This window comes from Notolepis coatsorum (genome assembly GCF_963971535.1).
Source record: "Notolepis coatsorum genome assembly, chromosome: 15".
NCBI classification, from domain to species: domain Eukaryota; kingdom Metazoa; phylum Chordata; class Actinopteri; order Aulopiformes; family Paralepididae; genus Notolepis; species Notolepis coatsorum.
The window spans coordinates 36,971,837-36,996,670 of NC_140179.1; the positions used below are offsets into that span (position 1 = coordinate 36,971,837).

A 24,834-nucleotide genomic window follows, 5' to 3' on the forward strand; every position below is an offset into this window, starting at 1 on the left:
TCCATCAGTAAATACCTCCCTCTTAGATGTTGTTACACGTTCGGTCCCATCCAGTGGCTGTATCGTTGGAGCACAATATACTGTTATCTGTACAAACGCTAATGATAGACAATAATCATAAGAGCGTTGTTGTCGTGTTTTTTTTCTAGCCACAATAGTCCACTCAGATATTTATTTCGATATTTTCAGAGGGGGGGTGTATTTGTGCGAAACACACGCTGGTGACTGTGCCTTAAATGAGTGGTGAGCGGCTTTCACGTGAGTAGCGACTACTGTTTTTTTTGTTTTTTAATTTACTTTATTTTCTTTTTAAACGAAAACAGATCCGGTTGAAACTCAAAGTAGCGGTCGTTTATTATCGAATACAGATTATTATTATTATTTTGGATGCAATGGACCGGCTTGTATATCCAAGCTAGGGAAAAAAAGCTTTGTTGCATTTACTGTGTGTGCAGGTCGATGCTTGATGAAATTATCCGATTAGAAATCGTAGGCCTACCGGTATATCATCAAATAATAGTGGATTTAGAAGCTTACTTACTCATCCTGCGTGCTCATACTGTGGATTGCGTAGCATTCACGCGTGATTGGCATAAAGAGAGTAAACGTAAGACTGTCTGTTATCCCACTATCTGATCGACTTTTTTCTTTTTTAGTTGTACAATTTGGGAACATGAGTGGGATTGATCTTACCAAGGGGACGGGCGTCCCTCGCATTGTGAAAGAGGAGGTAAACTCATGTTTTTTGGTATTGTGTAAATGCCTGGTGTCAAATAATTTCGATTGGATGGTTTTGTTTGCTTTGATGTCGACTCGTTTTGGATTGGGTGGTTTTTGTTTGACAGGTCATAACCGCAGGGAAATGGGTGAAACTTGAAAACACCACCTACGTGGACCCCGCTGGAAACACAAGGTACACACACAGAACTACATTACATCATTTGAGTTGATCTGAAAGCCTCCCCGGCTACATTCACACTGCAGGCGAACGGGACAAATCAGATTAAATTGTTTTGCTCATATGTGACTCAGATCTGATTCTTTCATGACAGTGTCTGTCAACAACACAAATCGCATGGAATCTGATCTTTTCAATTCTGATTTGAGCCAAATGGACTGCATTTATCCAACTTTACAACAACTTATGCATCACATTCATACATAGATGGCAGAGGCAACCACGCAAGGTGCCAACCTGCTCATGGGGAGCAATTAGGGGTTTAAGTGTCTTGCTCAAGGACACTTCGCCGGGAGGAACCGGAATCAAACGGGGAACCTTCAGATTACCAGACTGCCGCTCTACCTCCTGAGCCACTGTCAGTCTCCCACCACTTTCATATCTGGTCCTAACTAACTGATTTATTTGCAATGTGACCTCAGTCTGAACAGTCATGTCAGATTGACATTCATCACAATTCTGCACTGGTGAGAGAGAGTCACTCTGTGAATACAAACATGGAGGTGGTGGTCAGTGTGGACTGTGGAGGGACAGTGAGGTGTTTACCATATTATTTGGGGTTGTTACTTCTATACAAGCAAAGGAATATGTGCATGTGGGTCAGTTCACACTGGAATTTGATATTGGCCACAAAAGAAATCAGATCTGAGCAATAAATGTGAATTGAGCACTAAGGCTCACAGTGTGAACGCAGCCTCTGCCCCATCACGCCATGTCCCCCTCTCGTCTCATCAGAACCTGGGAGACTGCGAAGAGGACGACGAGACCGACCAACACAGACACAGACGGTGAGTGTTCATGAATACTTCAATCAAACACATGACGAGAAACCGAAACAAACATTTCATCATAAAGTATCCTGTATTTTGTTGTGACTAATAATAAACAAACTTGAACTTGACCTTTTGTCGAAGAGCTAAACATCGAACAGAACATTCATAAATGTGTGTTTGGTCCAATGGGAGCGAGACATGGGTATACCCATATCTGAAACACAATGGGAAGCAGCACTTAGGAATAGTACAAAAATATCAAAATGTGTTAGATATAAAATTATACAATTAAAGATACTACACAGGGCCTATATAACACCCTGTACATTGAATAATCACACCCTACCCAAATTGTGCTGGCATGGGTGTGGAGTAGAGGGTACGCTCATGCACTTGCTGTGGCACTGCCCGCTTGTTAGGACATTTTGGTTGGACATTGCTGAGGACCTGTCAGTTACTCTCCAAATTGACATTAATCCTTGCCCTATAATGTGTATATTGGGTGTAAAAATGGTCACTGCTCAAGCAAAGATTGTAAATAATACTGTAGCACTGGCTTTTCTAGCATGCAAACGGATTATTTTAATGAACTGCAAAGAACGCAAACCGAACTGCTTCAGTATGGAGAACTGGCGCAAGGACTTCATGGACTTGCTATCGATGGAACAGGCTGCTCTGTCTCTTCAAGAGAGTGATAGGCCCGATGGCCTTCAAGGTCCCCTGAACTTTATTAGATCACTATCTGGAATAAATTTGTGTACTGAACCTTTGTAACGCTCTGCAACCCCCCCCCCCCCCCCCGCCCCTTGTTGTTATTGTTATTGTATTGTCTTGTTTGAGAAAAATAAAAAAAACTTTAAATATCAAAAAATAAATGTGTGTTTGGTAGATTGTTTCTCTGTTGTAACGATGCTTCTTGGCAACACATTTTATACCATTGGAAAGCCTGTTTATTTCCCTTTTTTCTATTTATTATTCGAGATATTTTTTTTTTTAATCTTTTTCCCCCTCCTTTTTCCTCCGTTTTTCTCCCATCCCAATGTTAGTCGTTATGCCAATTCCCAATCCCCTTCCTGGTCGCTGCGCACCTACCCCCTACGGTCGGTCTGGGAGAGTGGAGGCTATCTCATGCTTCCTCCGACACATGTGTAGCCAATCAACCGCTTCTTTTCACCTGGCAGCGCGGACTCTCACTGAGAGGGTGTAACATGTGGAAGGATCACACTACCCCCCTTAGATCCTTTCCTCGCTGAGCAGGCGCCCCGACCGAACTGTAGGAGTCGCTGTTTACAACGACCAGGACCCACCCACCAGCTTTACCACCCCTAACACTGCCAATTGTGTTAGTATGAACGACCAGCCAAGCTGGTAGCAATGCCGAGAGCTGGGCATGGTGCCCCATTTGTAAGGATCATGCATTTGTGGGATGAGCAGCACAGCAGAGTATGTGGGTTGCGTTCATGTAAAATTTGCCAAATCTTCTTTGCGAAGATTTTTTGTTCAATGTTTATTTTGATCTTTCCAGGTGTGGGAATAATTGCCATTCTGAAGAAGACCCTCCACAGAGACTGCATCGTCATGGTGAAGCAGTTCCGGCCACCTATGGGATGTCACACGTTGGAGTTCCCAGCAGGTCAGAGGGTTTCGCGGTTGCTTTTTAATCAGACATGTTATATGGGTGTATAATATATTGTCTGTTATACAGGTGCAGCTCAATACATTAGAATATTGTGGAAAAGTCAATATATTTAGCTGTAGTAAATTGTGCAAAAGGAGCCCCAACCAAGTACTGAGTGAACATACATGAACATACTTTTTAGAAGGCTGACATTTATATATAAAATTATTTATGTCTTATGTAATATTCAACCTTTCTGAGATAGAGAATTTTGGGCTTTCATGAGATGTAAGCCATAATCATCAAAATTAAAACAAATAAAGGCTTGAAATATTTCACGTTGTGTGTAATGAATCTAATCTATGAGTTTCGCTTTTTGAATTGAATTACTGAAATAAAATAACTTTTCCACGATATTCTAATTTATTGAGCTGCACCTGTATTGCATTGCAGGCTGATCTCGTAGCTCATAGGCTAGTCTATCCTCCATCTACTGTGCTTCCAATGTCACGTGACGATGGAGTTCAATGCAAGCTCACGACACCAGTCACTACTTCACCTTTCTCTCCTCTGTCAATCTCCACTGTAACCTATTGAATTAATTTAAAAAAAATGCCATTGAAAAAATAGCTAAATTGTGAAAAAGCTGGCCACATTGTGCACTAAAAGTGCAAAACACAATGACCTGCATTCCTACAAAAATAGTAATTAATGTCCATAAAAAGCAAGTTACAAACACATCCCTTGGCAGGTACTATGCAAAAGAATAAAACTACAATTATACTACTGTGTACATGCATCTGATTATCACTACACTCCTAATACTAATTTATATATTTTATACTCAGTTTAATCACCTGTACATTGTATATTACTATTGCACTTTACTGCTACATTTGCACTATGGTTGGATGTCAAACGTCTTTTCGTTGTACTGTACTTGTGCTGTATGATGACAATACAAATCTAATCTTAAAAGAAAAAGCACTCACCATGAACACACCTGGTTTTAAATCCAGGCTTGGTTGATCAACTAATCAGGAACACCTGTATCAATTAACTCCTGACAAACGAGACGCGTTTGGTTACCGTTTTATGGTTTGAAAAGAATGTAGCGCGGAATTATTGCGACGGGTGAATATAGTGAATGACAAACCAGACGTATAGCCTACAAACTTGCTTAAACTATTTACAATAACATTTACAATAAAAACGTGGGTATATGAAGGAGTCTCTCCTTCACAACGAGAAAGAAAGAAAAAATAAGTACCATCATGAAATAATGTCAAACATTGAAGGTCTTATCTGTGTGTGTGTTTTTCCTCTTCATTATACTATTTTGGGTCCCTTGACGTTTCTCTCTTGGCTGTGTACTCTGGTAACTAGGGCTGTACCGAATGTCATTATTTAAAAAAAAAATTACATTTGAAGCTTCTATTGAAGTATGCGAACGAAGCTTTGAATGTCTGTCGTCATATTTAATTTTTTATTATATCCTCAAACTAAATCCTCAATTTGAATGAAGTGATTAATCTGATTGAGTTTTTCTTTTTTATTAAATCAACTTTCTTTAACTTTCTAATCTTTATCTGCAACTGTGAAGAAAAACCCCATTGGTTTAAACGGAATGAATAGACCAAAGATTACTATTATTTTCTTTATTCGAATGTTGATTTAGAATTCGAATGTCAACATTATGAACGAAGCTTCGAACTATTCGGTACAGAGCCCTACTGGTAACAGCGGGCTTCTCTCTTGGCTGTGTATTCTAACAGTGGGTTTCTCTCTTGGCTGTGTATTCTAACAGTGGGCTTCTCTCTTGGCTGTGTATTCTAACAGTGGGCTTCTCTCTTGGCTGTGTCCTCTAACAGTGGGCTTCTCTCTCTGCAGGGCTGATAGATGAGGGTGAGAGTGCAGAGGTGGCTGCCTTGAGAGAACTAAAGGAGGAGACGGGCTACAAGGGAGAGGTGGTAGGAGTCACCCCAGGTAAAACACACCGCCCACCACCCAATACTGACACACTCCCTAATACTAAAGTCCTGATACCAACATGCCAGAAATAAAAGCAAAGTGACTTGATTGGCATGTTAGCTCTCTCTCTAATGGAGAAAAATCTATTGTATAATTTCAGTAATTCTTTGTCCAATGAAATTAGGGTCCACGTTTATACCGTTCATTAAAAAGTAATGGATCGGATCAGTGTTCGGTCTTGGAATCGAGTGGTATCGGTGCATCCCTAGTCTGCTGTGGTCAGACGGGGGGGGGGGGGGGGGGGGAGTGTTCTCAAGATCCCAGGTCTTGACTTCCACCATCTTCCTGTCCTTCTGTCCTCCTCCAGTGACCTGTCTGGATCCCGGGCTGTCCAACTGCACCACTCAGATCGTCATGGTCAACATCGAGGGCGACGACTTGGAGAACATCACCCCCACACAACAGCTGGGTGAGAAGACCACTCCCTTCAGTCCTCTGGCCCTGGGCTCGCTCACTCACTCACTCACTCACTCACTCACTCACTCAGCACACCTTATGTCCTCTGGGCTGCCAAAGAGATGTTTTAAATGTCTTATATTAATAATTAAATAAAATAACTAATTTGATTAATCTCTTCCTTCCCCAGGTGATGGAGGTAAATATTTTTTTTTTTTTTTTTGTATTATTATTTTTATCATAATTATTATCGGTAGTAGTGAATTGTTATAGTAGTAGTGAATCTTTTTAAAATAAATCGCGAATAAATAAATTGTTGTTGGATTATATTCAAATGTATTGTCATTATACAGCATGAGTACAGTACAACGAAAATAAGTTTGCATCTAACCAGAGTGCAATATGTAGCTAACAGTAAAGTGCATTAACAAGTGATTAAATGTGATAACTTCTTTTGCTAACTTATTTTCTCTGTACTGCACTTGTGCTGCATAATGACAATATATTTGAATCTACAAGCTACTGGTAATATACTAAACTGATGTATGTTGTACAGTATATCACAACCTATCTTTTTTTTTGTGTGTCAGAATTCGTTGAAGTCGTTCTCCTGCCTCTTGACGAATTCCAGATTAAAATAGAGGGTAATGACTTATTGACTTGGAGCTTTCACCACATTGTGTTTACTGTTTACTCCTTTACTCATAGTATATATTCAGATTCAAATGTTTTATTGCCTATATTTATTATAACGTATAATATAACCGATGGGGCATACTGTACCTCATCTTTTAGTTTACACTGTTTATTTTTCTCATATTTCTTATTGATCAAATTGTATTGCCTATATTTATGTCTTTCTACCCTGCCCATACGCGTCTATTCGAAGCCTAACCGGTTCATGCTTCCGCGTTCGCGTTTTTGCGCTCTGATTGGCCACTGATGTTTCTGGTCGCACCAATCGTGTGACGGCAAGTTCTTTCGCCAGTTAAGCTTAGGCACTCTTTCGACGTTGGTTAAGGTTAGAGTTTGTCTTAGAGCAGGGCGATAGAACACCAGCCCTGATTCCAAACTCTAACCTCAACCAACTTCGAAAGAGTCGCCTAAGCTTAACCAGTGATAAACTAGGCATTGGGTCGAGGCGGAAATGGGCGCGTCACGCGATTGGGCGCACGCACATGTCGCATGACCAGAAACGTCAGTGGCCAATCGGATCGCACCAGAAACGGCAGTGGCCAATCAGATTCGCAAAACGCGAACGCGGAAGCATGAACCGGTTAGGCTTCGAATAGACGCTGCCCATAACGTGTACCTCCCCTCTCCCCCATGCTGCTATGACATCCTCATTTCCCTAAGGGAATCATTTACATTTTACATTTAGTAATTTAGCTGACCGCTTTTATCCAAAGCGACTTACAAGTTCTGTACGACAAGTCGGCAGGAAGGGCACAACTCTTTCAAAACAGTCTAGTAGCATAGTTGTAAAGGCATATTAGCATACTAGGTAGTAACATAGGCAAGGAAGATTATTTAGTGGCAAAGTGCATGATGGTATAAGACGATGAAGGAATATCTTATCTTACCGTAGACATTTCTGACGTGATCTACGAGACTATGACGTAACACGTGTTCGCGTTCACTAGTAGTAGTGAATATCAGACTTGTGTGTTGATTTTTATTCCGTTTGATCCCCGCAGAGCTGATGAAGAAGGAGAAGATTGTGGTGGATTCTAAGGTTTACATCTACGCCATGGGAATGGCCCAGGCCTTCCTGAAGCCAAACTTACTCCCCATGCTCAAACAGTGAAGGGAGGGAGACCGCCGCGAGAGAGACGCGCGGTCCTTCTGTTGCACTATATGGAACGGACCAATAATAATAATAATAATAATGAGAATCCTTCCTGGTGTGGCTTGAGATTTGAGGAACGGCCACTAGTTGAGAAGCATTCAAACATTACGCAGTTTTATCTGTTAACTTGTAATACAAAAAAAAAGAGAACATTATTCACGGCTATTTGCTGTCAATATGGACTAAACTAGTGTGCACCTTAATGCATGCAACTTCACTAGTGGGGTAAATTCTAAGGTTTTGTGAGATTATAATATGTGTTTTCTGCTGCCATGAGAATATCAAAATGTTATAAGATTGCTAAATGAATAATGCCTAATTGTATGAACATTCCTAACCCATGCTAACCTATACTGTTACATTGCTGACGACCGATTTGTTTCACTGTAGAGGTACTGTATTCGAAAGCAATACGGGAGGTTGTGCCTTGATGTTATCCTGATCAACTGGAAAGAATTTGCGCTCGGGGTACATCCAAACTCATTGTGCTAAAATACCGTACTTAATGATTGCCTTTACCTGTTGTATGAAATGTGCTATGTCAAATAAACTCGAATTGACTGATTCTCTGGGTCATCTTACTCAAAGGCCTTGCTCTAACCTTTTACATTTACATTTGATTATTTAGCTAATTAACCTTACAGATCAAGTTTTGTTTTATTTCTCTCATATAAAGTACATTACAGTCAAATGCATGGTTCTGTATAAGCCCCCCGAGAATGTGCTTCAAACTGTAAAAACAATATACAAACTAAAGTACAAAATGCTAACTTAAAAAAAAAAAGTATGGATGCATGTAGTGCAAATATCTTTGTAATAAATAGATACAAAATATGGTGTAGTGTTTAAGACGAGTCGTGATTCATGATGTGAACATGTCACCGGGAAGGGTAGATAAGGGTGAATGAATGAATGAATGAAAACTTTATTTAACAGATTGCAGAATGGGTACAATACAGTACGGCTCAATACATACAATTGTTAAGGGGATGCAGACCTGAGAAAGACGTTTGTCTTGTTTCCATCAGGGTCCCCCATTTTCAATTCATATAGTGGCAGTGGCATTTTTCGTCAAATAATATCAAGCTTGAGTGTTACAATCTGAGTGCATAATAGTATATAGACATAGATATTAGCATGATAGGTAGTAGTATAAGGTACACTGTGGTACAGTACACACAGTACTGTATTTGCAAATCTGGTATGTCATAAATGTATAGATGTAGCAGTACTGACTATCTGTATGTCATGTATGTCATATATGTCTATATGAATTGAAAATGGGGGACCCTGATGGAAACAAGACAAACGTCTTTCTCAGGTCTGCATCCCCTTAACAATTGTATGTATTGAGCCGTACTGTATTGTACCCATTCTGCAATCTGTTAAATAAAGTTTTCATTCATTCATTCATCATGGTACAGACAGTAGTAGGTTCGTTCATTCATTCATTCGTTTAATGTTATTTTAAACCGCTAGGGGGAGCCCGTCGTTTAATGTGCGACGTGGGCGAGAAGAAGACGTGGTACACAACAGCTGAGGAGGAAGAGCAAAGTGTTGGGACAAAATGAAACTTTTTCAAACCTACTCCCGGCGTGGGTGACTAACTTTGTTGACATTGCTGAACACTGCCTACTTTCAAACACATTGGACGGAATAAACCCTTTAATAAAGTAAGTTATAAACACAAGTCGACCCGTTGAGTTGCTTGACACGTAAACGTTAGCAAGACTGGCTAGCTAACTACATGCAAACGGTTAAACGCCGACCAGCCAGTGTAAATATGGTATGTCCCTGTTAACCCTCATGTTGTGTTAGGAATTGGCAATGTTGACCCGGGGTCTAACTCAGTCCTGACCACTAAAACGAAAGGAGTATCACTCAATATAGTTAATACTACATCCTAACTAACATGCAATTCGAAACTGGCCCCTACAAATGTCCTAACCCAGTTGTACAGTAAATGACCAAGTATGGCTTTGTCAGTATTCCAATGTACTGTGTCCCCTACCCAACCCCACCCCACCTACCCAACCTCCTCCAATGTACAGTTTCTACGTCAAATGTATATACACTCTTTTCTGGACACTTTTTGTATCACAAACAGTACTGTATTTGCAAATCTGGTATGTCATAAATGTATAGATATAGCACTAGTACTGTATCTGTATGTCGTGTGTGTCATGTTATGATGAATTGAAAATGGGGGACCCTGATGTAAACTTGAATCAACTTGAAACAAGACGAAAGTCTTTCTCTGGTCTGCATCCCCTTAACAATTGTATGTATTGAGCTGTACTGTACTGTACCCATTCTGCAATCTGTTAATAAAGTTCTCAATCAATCAATAATCCCATTGTAATTTGATTTTATGGCCCCCGAGACACATGTCCCTTATTTTTTTTGATCCACTTTTTCTCCCATTTTCTATATTTTCTCCCATCCCAATTTCGTATCATCCAATTCAACCCTCCCCTGTCACGAACGCTGTTTCTTGCCTCCCACAAGCCGGCTGCAATGTGGACTAAGTCATACATAGCACAAGTCCCCTCCGGTACTTGAGGTAACAGCAGTCGCATCTTTTCACCTGCGCAGCTCGATCTCTCAGTGGCGAGGAGTAACTGCCCCCGACACTTCCTGATTCTACTGCGCAGGCGCACCAACCGACCTGTAGGAGTCGCTGTCCACAACGCCCGATTCCCACCCATCAGTTTCCCACCCCCTAATACGGCCAATGTGTATTAGTATGGACGGCCAGCTAAACTGAAAGCAATGTGGAGCGCTGGGCTCGAACAGGCAAGCCCAGCGTCTCCGTCATTCGTGGCGAGCGCCTTGCCCACTACGCCACGTAGCCGCCCACATGTCCCTTATTTTTAAGATGAAAATGAGGTTGTTCAATCATAATATACTAAATGTGAAACCCATAGATAATAATGTTTTCTGACTATAATAGAACAATATTAGAATATAACTTCTGAAAAAAAGTTTAGTATATTTATTATTTTATTTATTTATATTTAGTATTTTTATAGTATAGTTTTACCTTGCCAGGTCAAGAATAACCCTAACACCACAGTCGTACCTTTTTTTCTGCAGATACCTTCAGAATTTTCAAAATGGTGAAACATAGTTTTGCTGTGCTTATATATGTGTTGTGGGGGATATCATAAAGCCTTGTTCTAATAAAATCAACTACATGGTAGTTAAGTTATTACATATTATAACCTTGAAACGGGTCTCTGGAGACCCTAACACCACATAAGGGTTAAGTTAACCACTAGCAAGCATATATTTATATATATATATAAATGCAGTAACCGAGCACCTTGCCAATAACTGTTGCAAACTTACCTTCTAGCCTCAACCACCTTGAATGCTGCCCTGCTTTTATTCATTGGAGAGGGGGATGATATCACGTTGTGGACAGTAAGCATGGAGTCGGCCACCAAAGGTAGGCCACCAGCTGGTTTGAAACTTTGAATAATGTCATGAATGTCTGGATGAAACAGTACTGTATATCTGTATGTCATAAATGTTATGATGAATTGAAAATGGAGGACCCTGATGTAAACAAGACGAAAGTCTTTCTCTGGTCTGCATCCCCCTAACAATTGTTTGTATTGAGCCACACTGTATTGTACCCATTCTGCAATCTGTTAAAGGTCCCGTGCATTATAAATGGCTTTTTCCAGTGTTTAGCATTATTTCCTAGCAATTGGGGATTATATCAATGTGGTCTGTGTCGTTAATTATCATATTGACTCATCAGTCTAGTCTCGAGTTCACGAGATCTTCCCTCACTCAACTAAGCTGTTCTGATTTGACGTGCTGACGTGAATATAGCACTGATTTGCAGTAACGCCCCCTCTATGGTTGTAGCGCATAGTGTAACCCGACACTTCCTCAAACGGGTTTTGACTGCGAGGCACAGAACGAGCGAGGGAGAGAGAGCGATAGAGAGAGAGAGGGACCCGTCTTCTCTCACACACGGAGCATTTACACAGGTTGTGTGTAAATGCTCTGTGTGTCCCTCTCTCTCTCTATCTCTCTCTCCCCCTCTCTATCTCTCTCTCTCCCTCACAGTCGGGAGCACTAGCAATCACTGTAATATCTTTGCGCATGCTCCCACGCGCACGCCCGTATTCCGATCCGTACAATAATAATCACAGAGGTATATATTGTCATTTGAAACAAGTTACCAATGCATTGTCCCGTCGGATTATGCCCCCCCCCCCCCGGCGAATTTAATTAATATCCCCCTCAATCTCTCTCTATCTCTCTCTGTGCCAGTCGCAGACTGTGTGGATGACTGTCACTCAAAGTGCTTATGGGCGGAGCCAGGCCAACAGCCTGAAATCCAAAGGGAGAAAAATGATGCTTTTGACTACTTGATTAGAAATATAAAACAATGATTTTTTTTGGGGAAAAAAAAACGTACAGATGTGTTCAATACAGGGTTCGAAATTAAGGGGGGCTTGGGGTAAAATGCCCTCGAAAATTGACCAAAAAAATAATTCAGCCAGCCATGAAGCCCATTCATTTTTATTTTGAGCAAAAGAGAGACGAGGAGAAAGAGGAATCCGGCGAGGCAGCTAATGTGAGGGGGATAACGTTAGCGAAGTTAGCGCACGCACATATTACACGCACACTGTGGGCCAGCCAGTGACTTTGGTGGTGTGTGCTATTGCACAGATGTGTGTCCCGTTTGCACACGCACACACGCACATAGTAAGCCATCACTGGGAACGCTCAGAGGAAAGGGGGGCTGAGAATATCTGTGTCTATCTATCTGTGTGTGTGTGTGTGTGTCTCGCTCTCTCTCCCTCTCCCTATCTACATCTTTAAATCAACTTGCCAGCCCCCTGTCAACTGTCAAATGATGTCAACTGTCAACCTGAATTAACATTCAGTATTAATATGGTCTGATATTAACATTCAGTATTCAATATTGTCTGATTCAATATTAACATTCAGTATTCAAGTAGAACAGCTAGCTAGCTGTTGTGGACACTCACCTTTCCACAGCAAAACTGTAGGCAAGGCACCTTGGTTGAGAAATGCAGGTTTCAGTCTATGTGTGTTGTAGGATAGACAGTCTAATTCTATCCTGTCTCAAGATGCACAATGAGATCTTCTTCTTCTTTTGAATTTCCGGCAGTGAGCTCTTCTTCTTCTTCTTCTTCTTTTCCCGCAGTCTACTGGAATCCGTCATCCCCTACATTGTCCATTGGAGTGCAGCTAATGCTGCTACTTCCTGTCTGAGCCCCCCTCTGCGAGACACTCCTTGCCCCCTGCGATCTTATTCTGGACTGCTTGGTCCCTCTCAACCCCCTCATCCAATTCCTTGACCACCTCCTCCCATTTCAGACCTTCCATTCCCAAATGTTGAACCGCTATCCTAACAATCATCTTTACCCTATCTGTTCTACCCTTAGCCTCTGCCATACCATTAACTACCCCTGCCACGAAGGCCACAATATCAAATTTCTCCTCCCTTACCCTCTCTCTATCCTCCTGCTCTACCCTCTCTGCCAAGAGCCCTTCTCCAACCCCCTGCACCCTATCTTGACTTCCCTGTCCTACCCTGCTAGCCGCCTCAGCATACGATAACTTACCCTCCAGGGGAGGAAACTAACTTTTTGGCTTACCAGCCAACTGGCGAGTATCTGATTTTTTTTACCAGCCAAACAGATTTTTTACCAGACAAAAAAAATTGCTAATTGTGATAATTACTTCTTTGTATGTCAAGCCGCGTCAATATTGTGTATGCATCTGGGTAGGCACACTGTGCCTTTAAGACAGCACGGTGGTCTTACGACAGTGCTGTGAAGTACCGTCAAGTGTTGTGGTAACGTCAGTTGGGTTGGTGTGCTGTTGTGCACAGTGCACTGGTTGAGCTAGCCCCTTTCGTGACTGCGATGTGCAAGCCAGGGGCTTTTGAGCATGAAATAAAATGTCTAACCTTACGTCGTAGTCCGGTGCTTTTTTGGAAACATTATAGTCATAACAGATACACCTAGCTGGCTGCTTTGAGCACACGGGGCTAACGTTAGCTAGCAAGCAGCTATAGCTAAAACGCTAACTAGAAGCTAACCACTGTATACAGTTCCAGTAGACTAACATTACACCTCTGTGATTTAAATGTGTCCTTAGTAACTTATACTCGAGGGTTGTACTAGGGTTGGATGCAGTTCCCCGTTGGTCAGTCTGTCTGTTTTCCATCTTCTGCTGTGTTTAACGTTATCTGTTTGCGAGTGCTCCTGATGGCTAGCCTAGTACCGCGGGACTTTTATTATTATATGTCCGCGGGTTGGCCAGTACTGCGCAAACGTTTATTAAACATTATATGTCCGCGGGTGGTCTTGTGCAGTGCTCTCGTGGCACTGTCAACTAAAGCGATCACTCAGAAGACGCGCACCGTTTGCCAGTGCAGTGATTGCAGAATGTTTTATTTTTTTGTATACTCGCCAGCAGGGGAGGAAACTAACTTTTTGGCTTACCAGCCAACTGGCGGGTATCTGATTTTTTTTACCAGCCAAACGTAAAAAATACTAGCATTTGGCCAGTAAAGTGGCCTAATTTCCTCCCCTGTAATACCCTCCCTTCTCACTCTCTGAACCGCGACCTCCCTCTTCATCACCTCACACCCCCTAAATGCTACACTATGCTCCCCACCACAACTACAACATCTCAGCTGCACTCCCTCTCCACACTTCCCATATTCATGTTCCCCGCCACACCTAGCACACCTCTGCCCCTTCCTACACGTAATAGCTATATGGCCAAACTCCTGGCACCTATAACACCTAAGAGGACTCTGAACAAATTCCCTAACCCTATACATCCTACGCCCTACAATTATTTTTTATTTTTTATTATATATCCTCAAACTAAATCCTCAATTTGAATAAAGCGATTCAAACTTCGTCAGGGTTTTTCGAACGGACGTTCGAACGTTTTTAATAAAAAAAAAATCATTTTCTTTTTTAAATTGTATATCCTCAAACTAAATCCTCAATTTGAATAAAGTGATTAATCTGATTAAATTTGTCTTTTTTCTTTTATTATTTTGTTAGTGATGTAATCAAAAATAACACTTGGAACAAAAAAAAACGATAATACGATTGGTAAACACTCTGATTAACACTTTCAGTGCCACTAGGGGGCGCACGACTTAGTGCTTGAATGCCACCATCGGCGCCAATGTTAACGTTAATATCGCCTAATCTATGTTTTAAATTATGGCTATGTGTCTAATCTGCCCGTCGCTTATCAAATAATCATTTTCCAGTCAGTGTTGTCAAGGCAGATTGGTTTTTTATCGCTTCATTTCCGTTTGAGAGCATTTTGAAAAGCACCCGTTTTGAGGTGAAAAACAGCCCATTCTGTGATAATCGCCTTTTACTGGAATATTCCAGAACGTTGATATTTGTCGGCCTATTTATGAATCGTTTTCAAATAAACGCTAGATGATCAATAGTATACGTGCACGCACGCATGTTCGAGGCGCGCACTGATAATATCTGCTTTCATTTCCTCGTGGATTTTACAGTGAAACAGCTGGAGCACATATCACAAAAAAGCTTATATCTTCATGAAAACGAGTCTGATTATCCTAACACTGATAACATAGATTCCTTACCTGACATCAGATGGTATCCAACTGGTATATTCCAATTCCTGATCACCATTAGAAAAAATCGATAAGTATAGATCTAACGTGTATACAGTAGAACTCATGATCCGCGGGGCTCAGAGCCCCCTGAATGAACTCTGGTACTCCGGCTGCATGGGTGAGAAGTGAAATGTGGACTGGAATATATTTTTTTCCCCATCCATTTTCATTGAGTCCATTCCAAAAGGGTGATTTACCATCTGGGAGACGATAGGGGGTGCTTTTTTCACATCTGATCGCCGGCGGCCCTTGGGTAGGCTAGGGTAGGCTCGCGTGATGCAATATAATTTCAGATCGCTAAAAAAAAAAAAAATAATAATAATTCCGAGAAATCTCGTGAGTGGCTTTCAACGTAACTATCGTAAACACGAGATTAGCCGCGAGTGTCTCTCAAAGTGTTAACCAAAACACTTAAAAGAAAACTGGATGAATTATTATAATAATATGTGGTTGGCACTTCTTTATCGTTGCTATTGTAGATAACTGTGGCAATTCTAGAGTTAATACATGTAAATCTTTTTATTCATTGATAACCCCAAAAAAAACGATCTACTTGAGGAGAGAATGTGTATATCTGTGTTTTAACTTTGTGTACACACTTACCGCCCATAATGGGAGTAGGTATGCGTTACTCATGAATTGTTTCTGCTTGGGGAGAAGTCTTGGTTTTGGGGAGAGTAATACTTAGGGTTTCCAACCTGCTCTACTTCTAGAAACAAAAGGGTGAACAAAATGTGTATTTTAGCAGCTTTAGGGGCTACAGGCGTGTAGTTCACCAGTTTGATAAGAATCTATTATTTGGAAAACAGAAAATACTCTGTCACACTATAACCACTTGTAGGGCTGGGCCGGGCGATATGGCCAAAAATTATATCGCGATAACGATATCGATAACAATATCATATCACGCGATATCCATAATTATCGATATTGTTATTAGTTAGTATTTAAAAAAAAATATATATATATAACAACAGATGTATGTTTATTTTGCAGCAATTCTTTGTCGTTGCCGCCATCTTTAGTGTTACAGCCCCTCACACTCCAGTTCTCAGGCTGCAGCTGGTTTGAAAGCGAAAGTAAACCGGCTTCTCTGCTGGCTGTGGCTCCAGGGGAGTTGAACAGTTCTGGCTCTGCTAGTTTCTTTTCTATCTTTTGGCGCTTTTTTGGTGGACAAACCACTGCACATGTGCACCGTGACTCGTGACTGGAGACTAGCTCTGCTAGCACACATAACCTACTGTGTACAGATGGTTTCAAACTGTATTTTACATTAGAAAACAAACAAAATAAATGGACAAGAGAAAAATAAATCTCAATTTGGTCAGTATTGTCATTTGGACAAGCAAAGCCATTACTTTAAGTTGCAGGCAAGAAAGACAAGTCTGTCCACTGTCTCTGGGTTTAACGATCGATATCGATTATTAAAATATATTGCGATAATTATCGTTATCGTTATATCGCCCAGCCCTAACCACTTGAATGTGTAAACACCATGTCTTATGCCTCACCATAGTGTGAACAATATGTGTATATATATACCATCTTATATATCTTTACATATTGTTTTCAAAGGCATTTCTTTTGAGAGAGAGAGAGAGAGAGAGAGAGAGAGACACACACAGAGAGACAGCAAGAAAGAGAGAGAGAGAGAGAGAGAGAGAGAGAGAGAGAGAGAGAGAGAGAGAATAGCGTAGAGCCCTATATATGGAGACATTAACATTACGTTATCAAACATAGGGACGAAGACTGTAAAAATTTTCATCTGTACATTTCCGTTTTATACCGTTTTGAATATGAGTATAGTTTGGGTGCGTCTGAGTAAAAAGACGCGATAATAGCGTTTTAGTGAAATCCACTTCAACTATCACGTTGTCATTTTTCGCCTGATTATTATCTAATCATCCTGAAATCAATGCTAGATTATCGTTATTATCCTTCCTCATGCAAGAATGAAATGTGGTTTAGACCGGTGCCCCACCCCCCCCTCCTGCCACCAACGGCACACACACACACACACAGCTTCAATCGCGGGAGAAAAAAATATCAGATCAACGCAAGATTTGATATATACCGGTAGTGTTCTTACCTTGTCTCTGATGTAATGCAAAAAAAAGAATCCAATTATCTGATCGCCATTTGGGGGGGGGGGCTAGTTGTGATATCGCTGTAACAGGCTACCTCGCCGGAGTATTTAAACCCCGTCCACACGGCTCAGCTCGGCCCAGAAAAAAAATACATGGTTTCTAATGGAGTGCAATAGCGGCCACAATGTGTTAGGGGGCGGTATTGACCGTCTGCAATCGCAGACACACTCAGAACAGCATGCACAAGGTGCCTCGATGAATTATGAATGGCAATAGCGAATAAAAGAAATAACGAGTTAAAAACGTATATATACGTGATTGGCCATCAAGCGCTGGCTCCCAATCACGTATATATACGTGAATGGCCCCGGATGTGTTAACATGCACACTATACGCAAGACACTTTCTGTAAATAATTGACTTTTATTTTATCTTACCTCCTTTTATATTTGATTTGATCTTACTACTACTACTACTACTTATTGTTACCATTCTTGTATTCATTGTTGTTTCTTAATTGTGCACTGTTGAGTCTGAGCTCGAAACACAAAAATGTCATTACCTGCAATGCCCCCTGTATTGTTGTGTATTTGACAAATAATAGAACTTGAACTTGAGATCATTCCTCCTTCTTTGTTTTGTTCAGGGAAGGCCAAGAGAAGGCACTTGGATGCAGCGGACTGTGATGAACTGGGGAGGAGTCCAGAAGGCACCAGTACCCTCACCCGGCCCTATGCTGCACCCCACACCAGCCGAGACATTGCCCCCTACAGGGGATCCTACCCCAGGACACCCCCCAAGAAACAGAGATTTGGTAATTCATGTGAAATGCATGATATTATACATATAGGAGACCACACAAATGCTGAAATGAAGTTAAAGAGGTGCCGATTACCAGCAGATGTATGTGAAGAGAATCAAACTGCGTAGTCCTGCTCTGTTTTTAATCAAAAGGCTCTTTGCCAAAACATCAGTCACATTGATCGCATGCAGCAGTGTATGATTCTGTTCTCTTTAACTGTTTATATAGTAAGTGAAATGTCCCTTTATGACCCTATATATTTCACTATTTTGCTTTCGTTGATGAGTTTTGTTTCTTTCCTCTGTTTCCTGCATCTCCTGTCTTTTGTCCCTTTGCACACTGTCTCTCCTCTGTCTCTCTCCATGTCTCTCCTCTGTGTCTCTCTCTCTGCCTCTCTCTGTCTCCTCTGTGTGTCTCTGTATGTCTCTCTGTCTCTCTCTCTCTCTGGTTCTCCTCCCGTCTCCCGCCACTCTCAGGGTTGTCACTGTCAGAGAGTCCTAATAAGCAACAGCGAGGTATCGCCTCCTTCTTTGCAGTGACAGGAGTGGTCAGCACCAGCCCCCAGAAATCCGCCCAGGCCCAGCCCTGCACCTCCTCCCCCTGCCCCTGGGGAGCGCTCACGCCTAAAAAGGAGGTAAAGGTGGAAGAGGAGGAGGAGGAGGATGATGATGAGGACAGCATGAGCCTGTTGTTCACGCCTAAAAAAGAGGTAAAAATGCAAGAGGAGGAGGATGACGAGGATGAGGACAGCATGAGCCTGCTGGCTACGCCCCTAAAGGAGGAGCCAGAGGAGGAGCTGGACTACCTGGAGGGAATGACGGCGGAGATGTTCGGCGGCGATGACGACGACGACTTCTTCGAGCGCGGTTTCGACGACGATGGCGCCGCCTCCGTTTCCGGCGAGCGGAACCCGGGCCCGGCAAGGACGAGGTGGGAGGTGGCGGAGGTGGAGCCCCTCCCGGACTCCCACTACGGGCTCTTGGGAACCAGGAAGGGCCTGCTGGAGCCCCGGGGCCGCGCGGAGGACCTGCCAGAGGAGGTGCTGAGGCAGGTGCTGAGCCCCCTTTCGGCCCAAGACCTCTACCGCCACGTCTCCCTGGTCTGCCACCGCTGGAGAGACGTCGTCCTGCACCCCAAGGTCAGAGAGGAGACATGCTGATGGTCAGACACACACTCAATAATATATTATTTTGTATAATACAAAACGGTAGTGTGTTTGTGACTGTAGAATGTGTGTGACTGTAGTGTGTGTGTGTGTGTGTGTGTGACTGTTGTGTGTGTGTGACTGTAGTGTGTGTGACTGTAGTGTGTGTGTGTGACTGTAGCGTGTTTGTGTGACTAGCATGTGTGTGTGACTAGCATGTGTGTGTGACTGTAGTGAGTGTGTGACTGTAGTGTGTGTGTGTGTGTGTGTGTGTGTGTGTGTGTGTGTGTGTGACTGTAGTGTGTGTGAGACTGTAGTGTGTGTGTGACTGTAGTGCAGGGCTGTACGCTAAGCTTTTTCACTAGGGGCACAGGTGAAAATAACAAGGTACTTTTTTAAATAACAATTTTACTATTATAGTGCAAGAAAATATGTTCCTGCCTCATTACTGTGGTCCTTTTATTTAACATTTAAGTGCTTTTGTTTTCAGGTTTGTATCTTTTATAATGAACCAACTGAGAAAATGTGTAAATCACTAATAGAACAAAAACAACAAACTGTGTGTGTGCGTGCGCTTGTAGTGCTCCTTGAATGAGATCATCACAACACACACACACACCATTGCATTAATCAGGAGTACAAGAAACTCTGCATACCTTTGTTTTACAATGAAAAGTGCTTTAGAAATAAAATGAATTATTATTATTGTAAATAACCCCATGAAAGGTTTATTATTTTTATGGGTAATTACCTGCTTCATATTTGTGATGTTACTGGTTTCAGTGTGTGCCTAAAGTGCTCAATGTATTGGGCCGCTTATAGAGATCTATGCCAATTAATGTTTATGTATATCCGGGACTTTTTTTATAAGAATTGAGAGGCCTACTACGGTATTTGTTAGGGGTGTAACCTCACTTCGATTTGATTACGATTCTTCAGGCAACGATTCAATGCATCATGAAATCTCTTCATTGGCCAGGATTCGATTCGATACATTTTCGATACATTTTCTATCGGTTAATTCCCCAGAAATTTTTGAATACACTAATGTGGCTGGGGGAACTGATTCACTAAGCATGAATGGACTATAGGTCAATAAAAACAATACACACAAAAAAGAAACATAAAAAAAATAAAAATAAACTTTATTTTTTAAATTTTTATAAATTTTGATTATAATCGATTCTAACATATTCAAATCGATGCATCGAATCAAACACATTAGAATCGACTTGTTTAAGTTTGCGCTTTTGACAGTGAAATGTTCAGTTCAACTTAGCTCGAAGGAAAGACTCTAATCAAAAAGGTTTAATTGACCTGTATGTGGCCATCGCTCTTACGGTAGGACTTTGATTGTTTATAGAAGAGGAATGTAATACTATGCAAAACGAGAAATAAACAGTGATTTTACCAGCAGTAAGTTTCAAGCCACTTTCATACGAGGAACCGTGACAATTATCTTATTTGCATATTGTCTCGTTATTAGATAGATAGATAGGTTGATACTTTATTGATCCCCGGAGGGAAATTTACGTAGACAGTATTTAAGTATTGAAAAACGTCCTAATAGTGGGCTACTCACCTAATACATGGCTGACATTTGTTAGACGTGTCCGTGTCCCCGTCAATCATCACTGCCAGATCCGACTTAATTTAATCGGCTATGGTCTCTTATCATCTCTCGTAAGTAGAAAAAGGGTGCGCTCAGAGAGGTGCGTAGTCCAACATTAATTAAGTTACAAGTTACTCTTTTTTTTTTTTTTTTTTTTTTTTTTTTTTTTAATCCACTTTTTCTCCATTTTCTATATTTTCTCCCATCCCAATTTCGTATCATCCAATTCAACCCTCCCCTGTCACGAACGCTGTTTCTTGCCTCCCACAAGCCGGCTGCAATGTGGACTAAGTCATACATAGCACAAGTCCCCTCCGGTACTTGAGGTAACAGCAGTCGCATCTTTTCACCTGCGCAGCTCGATCTCTCAGTGGCGAGGAGTAACGCGTGGGAGGCTCACGCTGCCCCAGACACTTCCTGATTCTACTGCGCAGGCGGACCAACCGACCTGTAGGAGTCGCTGTCCACAACGCCCGATCCCCACCCATCAGTTTCCCACCCCCTAATACGGCCAATGTGTATTAGTACGGACGACCAGCTAAACTGAAAGCAATGTGGAGCGCTGGGCTCGAACAGGCGAGCCCAGCGTCTCCAGTATTCATGGCGAGCGCCTTGCCCACTACGCCACGTAGCCACCCCAAGTTACAAGTTACTCTTATCATCTCTCCACATCGGACGTGGTTGTTATAAGATGGACTGATATCCGCTCCGTTCTTCTTGCAGAGCAAAATTAGCGGCTTAAACTTATTGAAAGGAAGTTCTTCTTTGGCGATGCAATAGGCCACATTCATTTTCATCTCACAGAGTTTCGTTTAGATTGTTCGCTAGGAATTATGGGATTTGGTGTTGGGTGTATGGACTCTATGCAGACAGGGACATGGTCTTTATCGCACGATAGACTACAACTACCAAGTAGAATAGCGTGGCCCAGATTCACTTCACACTCACTTCAGGCCACACGCACGATTATTATGCCAATTAATGTTTATGTATATCCGGGACTTTTTTTATAAGAATTGAGAGGCCTACTACGGTATTTGTTAGGGGTGTAACGATTCAACCTCACTTTGATTTGATTACGATTCTTCAGGCAACGATTCAATGCATCATGAAATCTCTTCATTGGCCACGATTCGATTCGATACATTTTCGATACATTTTCTATCGGTTAATTCCCCAGAAAATTTTGAATACACAAATGTGGCTGGGGGAACTGATTCACTAAGCATGAATGGACTATAGGTCAATAAAAACAATACACACAAAAAATAAACATAAAAAAATAAAAATAAACTTTCTTTTTTAAATTTTGATTAATTTTGATTATAATCGATTCTAACATATTCAAATCGATGCATCGAATCAAACACATTAGAATCGACTTGTTTAAGTTTGCGCTTTTGACAGTGAAATGTTCAGTTCAACTTAGCTCGAAGGAAAGACTCTAATCAAAAAGGTTTAATTGACCTGTATGTGGCCATCGCTCTTACGGTATTTTTTTCACACAGGCAGTACCCCCCTACGCAGTAAATTCATTCATCGCAGACAGATTTTTTCATAGCACCGCAACATTATGTCGCCCTGGTTGTAGGCTAATGTTTTACTATTTTTTTTATCCAATTTGTATGGATTAATTTAGGAGTGAAATGCGAATGAAAGGGTTGAAAATCACTACTCGCAAGGTTGCCCCCAAATATTATTTTCCACTCGCAATATTATTATTATCTTTAATTTTTTTTTTACCTTTATTTATCCAGGCAAGCAATTAAGAACAAATTCTTATATACAAAAGCAGCCTGTCCAAAAAGCAAAGGCCTTTTGTGGGAAGGGGGGGTGGGAGGCTGTAACAAAAACAAGGTTATGTACATGCATACAAGTAAATAAAATACAAAATGACTAGCAATAGTATACAAGGACAACAATAAATAAGGGAGAGAGAATGAAAGGGAGAGAGGGAAAAAGAGAAAGGAAGAGTGAGAACCAGAGGGAGAGCGAGAACCAGAGGGAGAGAGAGAGAAGAAAGGGGGAGAGGGAGGGAGGTAGGTGAGGGGGCTTAGGGGGAGGAGAGAATTGTCTGAGGGTTATGCGTCCGATTGGGAGGCAGTCAGCAGGTGCAACAGTCGGTTAAGATCTGTTGCAGATTTTGTTTAAAAGCAGTGAGCGATGTGAGGGCAGTGAGTTTAAGGGTGTTTTGTAATGTGTTCCAGTCAGATGCAGCAGCAAATCGGAAGGCGTTGCGTCCAGAAACCGTGCAGGCTTTAGGGATGGTGAGTTTGATGAAGTTGCTGGACCTTAGGCTGTAGTTAGAAGTGGAGACGTGCAGAAGGGAGGAGAGGTAGAGAGGTGTTTTACCAAGTATGGTTTTGTAAATTATTTGAAGCCAGTGAAGAAGCCTTCTGCTGTGAAGAGATGTCCAGTCCACCAGGTTATAAAGGTCACAATGGTGAGTGGTGAAGGGTGCACTAGTGGCAAAACGGATGGCGGAATGATGGAGTATGTCGAGTTTTCTGAGGGCACGCTGGGATGCCATTCTATAGATGGTGTCGCCATAAGCAAATATAGGGAGGATGATCATCTTGACAAGAGTGTGTTTGGCCGAGCGGGTGAAGGAAGCTTTGTTGCGGTACAGGAAGCTCAGACGAGCTTTGACTTTGGCCTGCAGGTGTTTTATGTGAGTAGAGAAGGAAAGGGATGAGTCTAGCCAGAGGCCAAGGTAACAAACTCCAGCTCTGAGCCGTCGGCACAGGTGATTTTAGGGGTGCTAGCAGTGTCATGCTTTCTGTTAAAGAGCATACATTTAGTCTTCTTGGAGTTGAGAAGAAGGTGGAGACTGTGAAAGGACTGTTCAATAGAGGTAAGGCTAATTTGAAGAGTGGATGCCGCAGAGTGGAGTGAAGGGCCTGCTGAGTACAAGATGGTGTCGTCAACGTATAGATGGATCTGTGAATTTCCAGCAGCCTTGGCTACATCGTTGATGTAGACAGAGAACAGCAAGGGACCCAAGATGGAGCCCTGAGGCACCCCTTTAAAGATGTTGAGAGGGTCAGACAAGATGTTCTCCGTCTTCACCTGCTGAACACGATTAGCGATGTACTCGTCGCACTGTACAGCCCTGTAGTGTGTGTGTGACTGTAGTGTGTGTGTGACTGTAGTGTGTGTGTGACTGTAGTGTGTGTGTGACTGTAGTGTGTGTGTGACTGTACGTGTGTGTGACTGTAGTGTGTGTGACTGTAGTGTGTGTGACTGTAGTGTGTGTGACTGTAGCGTGTGTGTGACTGTAGCGTGTGTGAGACTGTAGTGTGTGTGTGACTATAGTGTGTGTGTGACTGTAGCGTGTGTGTGACTAGTGTGTGTGTGTGACTGTAGTGTGTGTGACTAGTGTGTGTGACTGTAGTGTGTGTGTGTGTGACTGTAGTGTGTGTGATAAGGTTAGACATTTTATTTCATGCTCAAAAGCCCCTGGCTTGCACATCGCAGTCACGAAAGGGGCTAGCTAAGCTCAACCAGTGCACTGTGCACAACAGCACACCAACCCAACTGACGTTACCACAACACTTGACGGTACTTCACAGCACTGTCGTAAGACCACCGTGCTGTCTTAAAGGCACAGTGTGCCTACCCAGATGCATTACACAACATTGACGAGGCTTGACAACCGAGGTTCAAAGTTAACTTGATTGATTGATTGAAAACTTTATTAACAGATTGCAGAATGGGTACAATACAGTACGGCTCAATACACACAATTGTTAAGGGGATGCAGCCCAGAGAAAGACTTTCGTCTTGTTTACATCAGGGTCCCCCATTTTCAATTCATCATAACATATGACATACAGATAGACTACTGCTACATCTATACATTTCACATCTATCTATACACTTCACAACA

General features: G+C 42.0%; 2 protein-coding genes across 3 annotated transcripts in view; both read left to right on the forward strand.

The window, feature by feature from the left end:
• The first annotated feature begins 66 nt into the window (after positions 1-66).
• nudt5 (nudix (nucleoside diphosphate linked moiety X)-type motif 5) lies at positions 67-8,367 on the forward strand. Its single transcript, XM_084330167.1, has 9 exons — positions 67-258; positions 657-730; positions 846-913; positions 1,694-1,746; positions 3,257-3,364; positions 5,240-5,335; positions 5,688-5,810; positions 6,367-6,420; positions 7,474-8,367. The coding sequence occupies exons 1-9, from the start codon at positions 237-239 to the stop codon at positions 7,581-7,583; spliced, it is 708 nt and encodes a 235-aa protein (XP_084186293.1). The 5' UTR covers positions 67-236; the 3' UTR covers positions 7,584-8,367.
• Positions 8,368-9,168: 801 nt separating this feature from the next.
• The window catches only part of fbxo18 (F-box DNA helicase 1), an 85,654-nt gene continuing 69,988 nt past the window's right edge, over positions 9,169-24,834 (forward strand). For both annotated transcript variants that reach the window (XM_084330145.1, XM_084330146.1), the window contains exons 1-4: positions 9,169-9,298; positions 10,984-11,076; positions 18,034-18,201; positions 18,666-19,327. In XM_084330145.1, the coding sequence (XP_084186271.1) occupies positions 11,058-11,076; positions 18,034-18,201; positions 18,666-19,327 (849 nt within the window). In that variant the 5' untranslated portion in view covers positions 9,169-9,298; positions 10,984-11,057. The remainder of the gene's footprint in view (positions 9,299-10,983; positions 11,077-18,033; positions 18,202-18,665; positions 19,328-24,834) is intronic.

Excerpts from the sequence above, each read along its gene's own strand:
- nudt5 (XM_084330167.1), top strand. The coding sequence starts at position 237 with ATGAGTGGTGAGCGGCTTTCAC. Across the intron at positions 914-1,693 it reads GACCCCGCTGGAAACACAAG|AACCTGGGAGACTGCGAAGA; the intron begins GTACACACACAG and ends TCGTCTCATCAG. Across the intron at positions 5,336-5,687 it reads GGTGGTAGGAGTCACCCCAG|TGACCTGTCTGGATCCCGGG; the intron begins GTAAAACACACC and ends GTCCTCCTCCAG.